This window comes from Salmo salar, chromosome 07, assembly GCF_965601325.2.
Source record: "Salmo salar chromosome 07, fSalSal1, whole genome shotgun sequence".
Lineage (NCBI taxonomy): Eukaryota > Metazoa > Chordata > Actinopteri > Salmoniformes > Salmonidae > Salmo > Salmo salar.
The window spans coordinates 2,517,501-2,530,875 of NC_138297.1; the positions used below are offsets into that span (position 1 = coordinate 2,517,501).

The following is a 13,375-nucleotide window of genomic DNA, read 5'->3' on the forward strand; positions in this document are numbered from 1 at the left end:
TGCACGTCAGGTCGCAGTTGGCAGTGCACGTCAGGTCGCAGTTGGCAGTGCACGTCAGGTCGCAGTTGGCAGTGCACGTCAGGTCGCAGTTGGCAGTGCACGTCAGGTCGCAGTTGGCAGTGCACGTCAGGTCGCAGCTGGCAGTGCACGTCAGGTCGCAGCTGGCAGTGCACGTCAGGTCGCAGCTGGCAGTGCACGTCAGGTCGCAGCTGGCAGTGCACCTCAGGTCGCAGCTGGCAGTGCACGTCAGGTCGCAGTTGGCAGTGCACGTCAGGTCGCAGTTGGCAGTGCACGTCAGGTCGCAGTTGGCAGTGCACGTCAGGTCGCAGTTGGCAGTGCACGTCAGGTCGCAGTTGGCAGTGCACGTCAGGTCGCAGTTGGCAGTGCAGACGTCAGGTCGCAGTTGGCAGTGCACGTCAGGTCGCAGCTGGCAGTGCACGTCAGGTCGCAGTTGGCAGTGCACGTCAGGTCGCAGTTGGCAGTGCACGTCAGGTCGCAGTTGGCAGTGCACGTCAGGTCGCAGTTGGCAGTGCACGTCAGGTCGCAGCTGGCAGTGGCACGTCAGGTCACAGTTGGCAGTGCACGTCAGGTCGCAGCTGGCAGTGCACGTCAGGTCGCAGTTGGGCAGTGCACGTCAGGTCACAGTTGGCAGTGCACGTCAGGTCGCAGTTGGCAGTGCACGTCAGGTCGCAGTTGGCAGTGCACGTCAGGTCGCAGCTGGCAGATGAAAAACCCCCAGGGTAGCGCCATATACGAACTGTAACTCAGTCAAATTGTTGCGTTTAATTTTTTGTTTAATCCATACGACTTTAAATATATATATATATATATATATATATATTTAATAATAATATACTAATAATATATACGATGTTAAATACATACAATGTTAAATACATTCAATGTTAAATACATTCAATGTTAAATACATACAATGTTAAATACATTCAATGTTAAATACATTCAATGTTAAATACATTCAATGTTAAATACATTCAATATTAAATACATACAATGTTAAATACATTCAATGTTAAATACATTCAATATTAAATACATACAATGTTAAATACATTCAATGTTAAATACATTCAATATTAAATACATACAATGTTAAATACATACAATGTTAAATACATTCAATGTTAAATACATTCAATATTAAATACATACAATGTTAAATACATACAATGTTAAATACATTCAATGTTAAATACATTCAATATTAAATACATACAATGTTAAATACATTCAATGTTAAATACATTCAATATTAAATACATACAATGTTAAATACATACAATGTTAAATACATTCAATATTAAATACATTCAATATTAAATACATACAATGTTAAATACATTCAATATTAAATACATTCAATATTAAATACATTCAATGTTAAATACATTCAATGTTAAATACATTCAATGTTAAATACATTCAATATTAAATACATACAATGTTAAATACATTCAATATTAAATACATTCAATGTTAAATACATACAATGTTAAATACATTCAATGTTAAATACATTCAATATTAAATACATACAATGTTAAATACATACAATGTTAAATACATTCAATGTTAAATACATTCAATGTTAAATACATACAATGTTAAATACATTCAATGTTAAATACATTCAATATTAAATACATTCAATATTAAATACATACAATGTTAAATACATTCAATATTAAATACATTCAATATTAAATACATACAATGTTAAATACATTCAATATTAAATACATTCAATATTAAATACATTCAATGTTAAATACATTCAATGTTAAATACATTCAATGTTAAATACATTCAATATTAAATACATTCAATATTAAATACATTCAATATTAAATACATTCAATGTTAAATACATTCAATGTTAAATACATTCAATATTAAATACATACAATGTTAAATACATACAATGTTAAATACATTCAATGTTAAATACATTCAATATTAAATACATACAATGTTAAATACATTCAATGTTAAATACATTCAATATTAAATACATACAATGTTAAATACATACAATGTTAAATACATTCAATGTTAAATACATTCAATATTAAATACATACAATGTTAAATACATTCAATGTTAAATACATACAATGTTAAATACATTCAATGTTAAATACATTCAATATTAAATACATACAATGTTAAATACATTCAATGTTAAATACATTCAATATTAAATACATACAATGTTAAATACATACAATGTTAAATACATTCAATGTTAAATACATTCAATATTAAATACATACAATGTTAAATACATTCAATGTTAAATACATTCAATATTAAATACATACAATGTTAAATACATACAATGTTAAATACATACAATGTTAAATACATTCAATATTAAATACATTCAATATTAAATACATACAATGTTAAATACATTCAATATTAAATACATTCAATATTAAATACATTCAATGTTAAATACATTCAATATTAAATACATTCAATATTAAATACATACAATGTTAAATACATTCAATGTTAAATACATTCAATATTAAATACATACAATGTTAAATACATACAATGTTAAATACATTCAATGTTAAATACATTCAATGTTAAATACATACAATGTTAAATACATTCAATGTTAAATACATTCAATGTTAAATACATTCAATGTTAAATACATACAATGTTAAATACATTCAATATTAAATACATTCAATATTAAATACATACAATGTTAAATACATTCAATATTAAATACATTCAATATTAAATACATTCAATATTAAATACATACAATGTTAAATACATTCAATATTAAATACATTCAATATTAAATACATTCAATATTAAATACATTCAATATTAAATACATTCAATGTTAAATACATTCAATGTTAAATACATTCAATGTTAAATACATACAATGTTAAATACATTCAATATTAAATACATTCAATATTAAATACATTCAATATTAAATACATTCAATATTAAATACATTCAATGTTAAATACATTCAATGTTAAATACATACAATGTTAAATACATTCAATATTAAATACATTCAATATTAAATACATTCAATATTAAATACATTCAATATTAAATACATACCATTCAGACCCCTTGACTTTTAACTTTTTTTTTTAACTTTACAGCCTTATTATAAAATGGATTAAATAGTTTTTTCCCCTCATCAATCAACACACAATACCACATAATGACATCACAATACCCCATAATGACATCACAATACCCCATAATAACATCACAATACCCCATAATGACATCACAATACCCCATAATGACATCACAATGCCCCATAATGACATCACAATACCCCATAATGACGAAGGAAAAACAGGTTTGCTGCACAGCTATTTTCAGGTCTTTCCAGATGTGTTTGATCGGAATCAAGTCTGGACTCGAGGCTGTAATCGCTGCCAAAGGTGCTTCAACAAAGTACTGAGTAAAGGGTCTGAAAACATATGTAAATGTTATATTTTTTTTTTTTTTATATTTTATAAATTTGCTACAAATTCGAAAACCTTTTTTTTCTTTTTCATTATGGGGTATTGTGATGTCATTATGGGGTATTGTGATGTCATTATGGGGTATTGTGATGTCATTATGGGGTATTGTGATGTCATTATGGGGTATTGTGATGTCATTATGGGGTATTGTGATGTCATTATGGGGTATTGTGATGTCATTATGGGGTATTGTGTGTAGATTGATGAGGGGAAAAAACTATTTCATCCATTTTATAGTAAGGTTGTAACGTAACAAAATGTGGGAAAAGTCAAGGATTCTGAATACTTTCCGAATGCACTGTATGATGTTAAATAAGTATGATAAATACATATGATAATAAATAAATATTTTGATAAATATGTATGATAAATACATATGATAATAAATAAATATTTTGTTAAATATGTATGATAAATACATATGTTATTAAATATATATTTTGTTAAATATATATTATGTTGAATACATATAATGTTGAATATAGATGTTGAATATATAACATATATAATAATATATGTGATAAATACATCTGATGTAATGAGAGTCTGTGGCGTTGTCTCAGGTGACGATAACCTGTCAGCCTACGCCAGCCCTCTACTGCTTGATCTAATAGAGTCAGCCATCAAGCAGGTAACTTCCCATTGTCTAGATTCTACTAAAGATGCGCTACCTTTGTGTGTGTTTATCATATGTACAGTGTGAATAATGTATAACATCCTGGTGTGTGTGTGTGTGTGTGTGTGTGTGTGTGTGTGTGTGTGTGTGTGTGTGTGTGTGTACACACAGGTGGAGCATCCTAAACACACAGGTCAGACCATCTACAGCCAGGCAGAGAAAGACGGAGGCAGTTGGAAGATGTGAGTAACTCTGATCGTTTATTTTTAATTCTTCCTTGTCTTTGACGTACGGACTTTCTATTTCTCGCTGTCTCTCTCCCTCCCCCTCTCTCTCCTCCCCCTCTCGGCCTCTCTCCCTCCCCCTCTCTCTCCTCCCCCTCTCTCCCTCCCCCTCTCTCCTCCCCCTCTCTCTCCTCCCCCCTCTCTCCTCCCCCTCTCTCTCCTCCCCCTCTCTCCTCCCCCTCTCTCCCTCCCCCTCTCTCCCTCCCCCTCTCTCCTCTCTCCTCCCCCTCTCTCCTCCCCCTCTCTCCTCTCTCCTCCTCCTCTCTCCTCCCCCTCTCTCCTCCCCCTCTCTCTTCTCTCCTCCCCCTCTCTCCCTCCCCCTCTCTTCCTCCCCCTCTCTCCTCTCTCCTCCCCTTCTCTCCCTCCCCCTCTCTCCTCCCCCTCTCTCCTCTCTCCTCCCCCTCTCTCCTCCCCCTCTCTCTTCTCTCCTCCCCATCTCCCCCTCTCTCCCTCCCCCTCTCTCCTCTCTCCTCCCCCTCTCTCCCTCCCCCTCTCTCACTCCCCCTCTCTCTCCTCCCCCTCTCTCCTCTCTCCTCCCCATCTCCCCCTCTCCCCTCTCTCCTCCAGCATTAAGCTGCTGTACCTGAACAGCAGGTCTGTCACGCCCCTGACCATAGAGAGCCCCTGGTTCTCTATGGTGTAGTAGGTCAGTGCGTGACTGGGGGGGTGTTCTAGTCATTATATTTCTATGTTGGTGTTTTGCATGGTCCCCAATTAGAGTCAGCTGGTAATCGTTGCCTCTAATTGGGGATCATATTTAGGTAGCCATTTTGTTTGTGTTGGTGCTTGTTTATTGTTTTCATTGAAGAAGTTTCACTTTAAATAAATATGTGGAACTCAACAAACGGTCCGTCTCTTACAACCGTGACAAGGGCATATAGTTGATACTAAGTCTCTGTTTCTCTCTCCCTCTCCCTCTCTCTCTCTCCCTCCCCCTCTCTCCTCCCCCTCTCTCCCTCTCTCTCCTCCCCCTCTCCTCCCTCCCTCCCCCTCCCCCTCTCTCCCTCCCCCTCTCCTCTCTCCCTCTCTCCTCTCTCCCTCCCCCCTCTCTCCTCTCCCTCCACCTCTCTCCTCCCCCTCTCTCCCTCCCCCTCTCTCCTCTCTCCCTCTCCCGCTCTCTCCTCTCCCTCCACCTCTCTCCTCCCCCTCTCTCCCTCTCCCTCCCCCTCTCTCCCTCCCTCCCCCTCTCTCTCCTCCCCCTCTCCTCTCTCCCTCCCCCTCCCCCTCTCTCCCTCCCCCTCTCCTCTCTCCCTCCCCCTCTCTCCCTCCCCCTCTCCTCTCTCCCTCCCTCTCTCCTCTCCCCCCTCTCCCCCTCTCCTCTCTCCCTCCCCCTCCCCCTCTCTCCCTCCCCCTCCCCCTCTCTCCCTCCCCCTCTCCTCTCTCCCTCCCCCTCTCTCCCTCCCCCTCTCCTCTCTCCCTCCATCTCTCTCCCTCCCCCTCTCCTCTCTCTCCCTCCCCCTCTCCTCTCTCCCTCCCCCTCTCTCCCTCCCCCTCTCCTCCCCCTCTTCCCCTCTCTCCTCCCCCTCTCGCCTCTCTCCCTCCCCCTCTCTCTCTCCCCCTCTCCTCTCTCCCTCCCCCTCTCTCCTCCCCCTCTCTCTCCTCTCTCCTCCCCCTCTCTCTCCCTCTCTCCTCCCCCTCTCTCCTCCAGTATTAAGCCCTTGTACCTGAACAGTGGGGCGTATAGTTTCACAGCCTTTGGAGGAGTTCCTGCTATGGAGCTACGCTTCAACGAGGTACAACCTTTCCCCTCTCTCTACCTCTCCTCTCTCTCTACCTCTCCTCTCTCTCTCTCCTCTCACCTCTCTCTACCTCTCCTCTCGCTCTACCTCTCCTCTCTCTCTCTCTCCTCTCACCTCTCTCTACCTCTCCTCTCTCTCTACCTCTCCTCTCTCTCTACCTCTCCTCTCACCTCTCTCTACCTCTCCGCTCACCTCTCTCTACCTCTCCTCTCACCTCTCCTCTCACCTCTCTCCCTATCTCTCTCTCTCTACCTCTCTCTGTACCTCTCCTCTCCTCTCTCCTCTCTCTACCTCTCCTCTCTCTACCTCTCCTCTCTCTACCTCTCCTCTCTCCTCTCTCTACCTCTCCTCTCTCCTCTCTCTACCTCTCCTCTCTCTACCTCTCCTCTCTCCTCTCTCTACCTCTCCTCTCTCTACCTCTCCTCTCTCCTCTCTCTACCTCTCCTTTCTCTTCCTCTCCTCTCTCTACCTCTCCTCTCTCTCTACCTCTCACCTCTCTCTACCTCTCCTCTCACCTCTCTCTACCTCTCCTCTCACCTCTCTCTACCTCTCCTCTCTCTCTACCTCTCCTCTCTCTCTACCTCTCCTCTCACCTCTCTCTACCTCTCCTCTCTCTCTACCTCTCCTCTCTCTCTACCTCTCCTCTCACCTCTCTCTACCTCTCCTCTCACCTCTCCTCTCACCTCTCTCCCTATCTCTCTCTCTCTACCTCTCTCTGTACCTCTCCTCTCACCTCTCCTCTCACCTCTCTCCCTATCTCTCTCTCTCTACCTCTCTCTCTTCCTCTCCTCTCTCTACCTCTCCTCTCTCTCTACCTCTCACCTCTCTCTACCTCTCCTCTCACCTCTCTCTACCTCTCCTCTCTCTCTTCCTCTCCTCTCTCTACCTCTCCTCTCTCTCTACCTCTCACCTCTCTCTACCTCTCCTCTCACCTCTCTCTACCTCTCCTCTCTCTCTACCTCTCCTCTCTCTCTACCTCTCCTCTCACCTCTCTCTACCTCTCCTCTCTCTCTACCTCTCCTCTCTCTCTACCTCTCCTCTCACCTCTCTCTACCTCTCCTCTCACCTCTCCTCTCACCTCTCTCCCTATCTCTCTCTCTCTACCTCTCTCTGTACCTCTCCTCTCACCTCTCCTCTCACCTCTCTCCCTATCTCTCTCTCTCTACCTCTCTCTCTTCCTCTCCTCTCTCTACCTCTCCTCTCTCCTCTCTCTACCTCTCCTCTCTCTACCTCTCCTCTCCTCTCTCCTCTCCTCTCTCCTCTCCTCTCTCTACCTCTCCTCTCTCTACCTCTCCTCTCTCCTCTCCTCTCTCTACCTCTCCTCTCCTCTCTCCTCTCTCTACCTCTCCTCTCTCCTCTCTCCTCTCTCTCCTCTCTCTACCTCTCCTCTCCTCTCTCCTCTCTCTACCTCTCCTCTCTCCTCTCCTCTCTCTACCTCTCCTCTCTCCTCTCCTCTCTCTACCTCTCCTCTCTCCTCTCTCTCCTCTCTCTACCTCTCCTCTCCTCTCTCCTCTCTTTACCTTTCCTCTCCTCTCTCCTCTCTCTACCTCTCCTCTCCTCTCTCCTCTCTCTACCTCTCCTCTCTCCTCTCTCTCCTCTCTCTACCTCTCCTCTCCTCTCTCCTCTCTCTACCTCTCCTCTCTCCTCTCTCTCCTCTCTCTACCTCTCCTCTCCTCTCTCCTCTCTCTACCTCTCCTCTCTCCTCTCTCTCCTCTCTCTACCTCTCCTCTCCTCTCTCCTCTCTCTCCTCTCTCTACCTCTCCTCTCTCCTCTCTCCTCTCTCTACCTCTCCTCTCTCCTCTCTCCTCTCCTCTCTCTCCTCTCTCTCCTCTCCTCTCCTCTCTCTACCTCTCCTCTCTCCTCTCTCCTCTCTCTCCTCTCTCCTCTCTCTACATGCTTTTCTTTCTCTAGGGTTTTAGGGGTTTTCTCTTGAATGCTACAATGTTTCAGTGATGATTCAGTGTGTGTTTCTCTCTCCAGGACTCCCGCCCCTACCCGTTCGTCAACACCCCATTGGACACTCCCGGGCGACTCCAGGAAGTCCTGGGGGGTCGTCTGGGGGTCGTAGGGCGGAGCCTAGGAGAGCTGGTTGGTCTGATGGTGCTGCGATTGGCTCACGACCACATTCTGCCTCTACGCATCACTACCTACTCCCATACTGCACTGCAGTTCAGCGCCCAGCTCAACAAGCACTCCGCCGAGCTACAGGTATAAACACCCTAACCCTCCTCCCTCCAGGCTCGTGGTCTCCCTCCTCCCTCCTCCCTCCTCCCTCCTCCCTCCTCCCTCCTCCCTCCAGGCTCGGGGTCTCCCTCCTCCCTCCTCCCTCCTCCCCTCCTCCCTCCAGGCTCGGGGTCTCCCTCCTCCCTCCTCCCTCCTCCCTCCTCCCTCCAGGCTCGGGGTCTCCCTCCTCCCTCCTCCCTCCTCCCTCCTCCCTCCAGGCTTGGGGTCTCCCTCCTCCCTCCTCCCTCCTCCCTCCTCCCTCCAGGCTCGGGGTCTCCCTCCTCCCTCCTCCCTCCTCCCTCCTCCCTCCTCCCTCCAGGCTCGTGGTCTCCCTCCTCTCTCCTCCCTCCTCCCTCCAGGCTCGTCACCCCCCCCCCCCTCCTGGTCACACCCCGACCTAACCAAAATAGAGAATTAAAAACGCTCTCTATGGTCAGGAAGTGGCAGCTTTTGTGTTTAATTTATGTCTGTTTGTTCGTCATTTAAAAAAAACAAAACATTTCTGTTCTTATTTTATTTTAATATTCGGAGAAAATTCCAATTAAAATACTAAAAAAATAAAGTATGTATTTGTTGCATGACAAATAATACCGAAAGCTATTATTGACGACATGTACAGGCATTGTGAAAAACACAAGGCTCGTTGTCAATGAATTGTGTGGTATCAGCTGGCAGTTTCTGATGTGCACTAGTGAAGTCTCATTCCAAAGGGTTATCCCTACACTAGCTGCTCTGTTTTGGAGGGACACTCCCCCACAGAGGGACACTCCCCCACCGAGGGACACTCCCCCACGGAGGGACACTCCCCCACAGAGGGACACTCCCCCACCGAGGGACACTCCCCCACCGAGGGACACTCCCCCACAGAGGGACACTCCCCCACAGAGGGACACTCCCCCACCGAGGGACACTCCCCCACCGAGGGACACTCCCCCACAGAGGGACACTCCCCCACAGAGGGACACTCCCCCACCGAGGGACACTCCCCCACGGAGGGACACTCCCCCACCGAGGGACACTCCCCCACAGAGGGACACTCCCCCACAGAGGGACACTCCTCCACCGAGGGACACTCCCCCACCGAGGGACACTCCCCCACAGAGGGACACTCCCCCACAGAGGGACACTCCCCCACCGAGGGACACTCCCCCACCGAGGGACACTCCCCCACAGAGGGACACTCCCCCACCGAGGGTCACTCCCCCACCGAGGGACACTCCCCCACAGAGGGACACTCCTCCACCGAGGGACACTCCCCCACCGAGGGACACTCCCCCACCGAGGGACACTCCCCCACAGAGGGACACTCCCCCACAGAGGGACACTCCTCCACCGAGGGACACTCCCCCACCGAGGGACACTCCCCCACAGAGGGACACTCCCCCACCGAGGGACACTCCCCCACCGAGGGACACTCCCCCACAGAGGGACACTCCCCCACAGAATGACACTCCCCCACAGAGGGACACTCCTCCACCGAGGGACACTCCTCCACCGACGGACACTCCCCCACCGAGGGACACTCCCCCACAGAGGGACACTCCCCCACTGGAGGGGGAGGGGTATTCGCCTAACACTTGTTTCTCTCCCTCCAGGCTCGTGGTCTCTCTCCTCAGTGGGTGTTCAGTGCCAGAGGAGACTACAGCAGAGCAGCTGAGACCCTGCAGGAGGCCATACTGAACTCGGATGTACAGGATGAGACCATGACCCGTATCTACAACACGCGCATAATGAGGGTAGGTAGGGGATAGCTGTCTCTCTGTCTCTGTCTCTGTCTCTCGGTCTCTCTCTCTCTCTCTCTCTCTCTCTCTCCGTCTCTCTCTCTCTGTCTCTCTCCGTCTCTCTCTCTGTCTCTCTCTCTCTCTGTCTCTGTCTCTCTCTCTCTCTCTCTCTCTCTCTCTCCGTCTCTCTCTCTCTGTCTCTCTCCGTCTCTCTCTCCGTCTCTCTCTCTCTGTCTCTCTCCGTCTCTCTCTCTCTCTCTCTCTCTCTCTGTCTCTGTCTCTGTCTCTCTCTCACTCTCTGTCTCTGTCTCTCTCTCTCTCTCTCTCTCTCTCTCTCTCTCTCTCTCTCTCTATCTCTATATATATATATTCACATTCAACATATAGTCATCTTCTTATTAATGTTGAAGAAGGAAAAACAAACAAACGACACTAAACAGTCCTGTGAGGTGCTCGGACACTAAACAGTCCTGTGAGGTGCTCGGACACTAAACAGTCCTGTGAGGTGCTCGGACACTAAACAGTCCTGTGAGGTGCTCGGACACTAAACAGTCCTGTGAGGTGCTCGGACACTAAACAGTCCTGTGAGGTGCTCGGACACTAAACAGTCCTGTGAGGTGCTCGGACACTAAACAGTCCTGTGAGGTGCTCGGACACTAAACAGTCCTGTGAGGTGCTCGGACACTAAACAGTCCTGTGAGGTGCTCGGACACTAAACAGTCCTGTGAGGTGCTCGGACACTAAACAGTCCTGTGAGGTGCTCGGACACTAAACAGTCCTGTGAGGTGCTCGGACACTAAACAGTCCTGTGAGGTGCTCGGACACTAAACAGTCCTGTGAGGTGCTCGGACACTAAACAGGAGACAACTACCCACAAATCCCATAGAACAAACACCCCTCTTAAATAAGACCTTCAATCAGAAGCAACGAGGAGCAGCGGCTTCCAATTGAAGATAAACCCCATTAACTAAACATAGAAATAGAATGACTAGAACTAACATAGAAAACCACTAACCTAGAACATAGACCAAAAACCCCGGAACACTCGAAACAAACACCCCTCTTACATAATACCATAGCCCAATAAACCCCGAACCACATAAAACAAATACCCCCTGCCACGTCCTGACCAAACTACAATAACAAATAACCCTTTATACTGGTCAGGACGTGACATATATACACTATGTAATGTGTGTGTATATATATTATATATATATAATGTGTGTGTATATATTATATATATATATAAAATGTGTGCATATATTATATATATATATATATATAATGTGTGTGTATATATATATTATATATATAATGTGTGTTTTTATATTATATATATATAATGTGTGTGTATATATATTATATATATAATGTGTATTTTTATATTATACATATAATGTGTGTTTTTATATTATATATGTGTGTGTATATATATATTATATATAATGTGTGTTTTTATATTATATATATCATGTGTTTATATATATATATTATATATAATGTGTGTGTATATATATATATTATATATATAATGTGTGTATATATATATTATATATATAATGTGTGTGTATATATATATATTATATATAATGTTTGTGTATATATATTATATATATAATGTGTGTGTTTTTATACACTATGTAATGTGTGTATATATATTATATATGTAATGTGTGTAATGTGTGTGTATGTATATATATATATACTATGTAATGTGTATATATAATATGTAATGTGTGTATATATATATATACTATGTAATGTGTATATATATACTATGTAATGTGTGTATATACTATGTAATGTGTATATATATATATATATATATATATATATATTTATATATATATATGCTGTGTAATGTGTATATATACTGTGTAATGTGTGTATATACTATGCAATGTGTATGTGTGTATATATATATATATATATATATATATATATATATATATATATATATATATACTATGTAATATGTGTGTATATATATTATATATGTAATGTGTATATATACTGTGTAATATGTGTATGTATATATATATACTGTGTAATGTGTATATATACTGTGTAATATGTGTGTATATATATTATATATGTAATGTGTGTATATATACTGTGTAATGTGTGTATATATACTGTGTAATGTGTATATATACTGTGTAATATGTGTGTATATATACTGTGTAATATGTGTGTATATATATTATATATGTAATGTGTATATATACTGTGTAATGTGTGTATATACTGTGTAATGTGTATATATACTGTGTAATGTGTATATATACTGTGTAATGTGTATATATACTGTGTAATATGTGTGTATATATATTATATATGTAATGTGTATATATACTGTGTAATGTGTGTATATATACTGTGTAATGTGTATATATACTGTGTAATATGTGTCTATATATACTGTGTAATATGTGTGTATATATATTATATATGTAATGTGTATATATACTGTGTAATGTGTGTATATATACTGTGTAATGTGTGTATATATACTGTGTAATGTGTGTGACGTGTCTCTACAGGTAGAATACTACTTCCTGTCCCAGTATGTGTCCGTGGTTGAGACTCCATTCCGCCACGTCGTCCACGGTCGCGGCGAACACACTCTGAGTGCCCTCGCAGAACACCTTTCCCTGCTGACCTCCGACCCCGGGCGCTTCAACGAGGTCCTTTTCCGACGGCAACTCGCCCTGTTCACCTGGACGCTGCAGGGGGCCGCCAACGCTCTGAGTGGAGACATCTGGAACATAGACAATGTCTTCTAACAGAAACACATGGAGATGGACACACACACAACACACACACTATACACACACACACACACTAAACACACACTACACACACACTATACACACACACACACACTAAACACACACTATACACACACTATACACACACACTATACACACACACTATACACACACACACACACACTAAACACACTACACACACACTATACACACACTATACACACACACTATACCACACTATACACACACACACACACACACTAAACACACTACACACACACTATACACACACTATACACACACACACACACTAAACACACACTATACACACACTATACACACACACACACACTACACACACACTACACACACACACACACTAAACACACACTATACACACACTATACACACACTATACACACTATACACACACTATACACACACTACACACACTACACACACACTACACACACA

General features: G+C 43.2%; 1 protein-coding gene across 1 annotated transcript in view; it reads left to right on the forward strand.

The window, feature by feature from the left end:
• Positions 1-13,375, forward strand: part of tfr2 (transferrin receptor 2) — a 104,413-nt gene extending 91,038 nt beyond the window's left edge. Inside the window, exons 13-18 of the mRNA XM_045721376.2 lie at positions 4,108-4,175; positions 4,332-4,402; positions 6,093-6,177; positions 8,164-8,391; positions 10,002-10,142; positions 12,674-13,375. Of these exons, the coding sequence (XP_045577332.1) occupies positions 4,108-4,175; positions 4,332-4,402; positions 6,093-6,177; positions 8,164-8,391; positions 10,002-10,142; positions 12,674-12,916 (836 nt within the window). The 3' untranslated portion in view covers positions 12,917-13,375. The remainder of the gene's footprint in view (positions 1-4,107; positions 4,176-4,331; positions 4,403-6,092; positions 6,178-8,163; positions 8,392-10,001; positions 10,143-12,673) is intronic.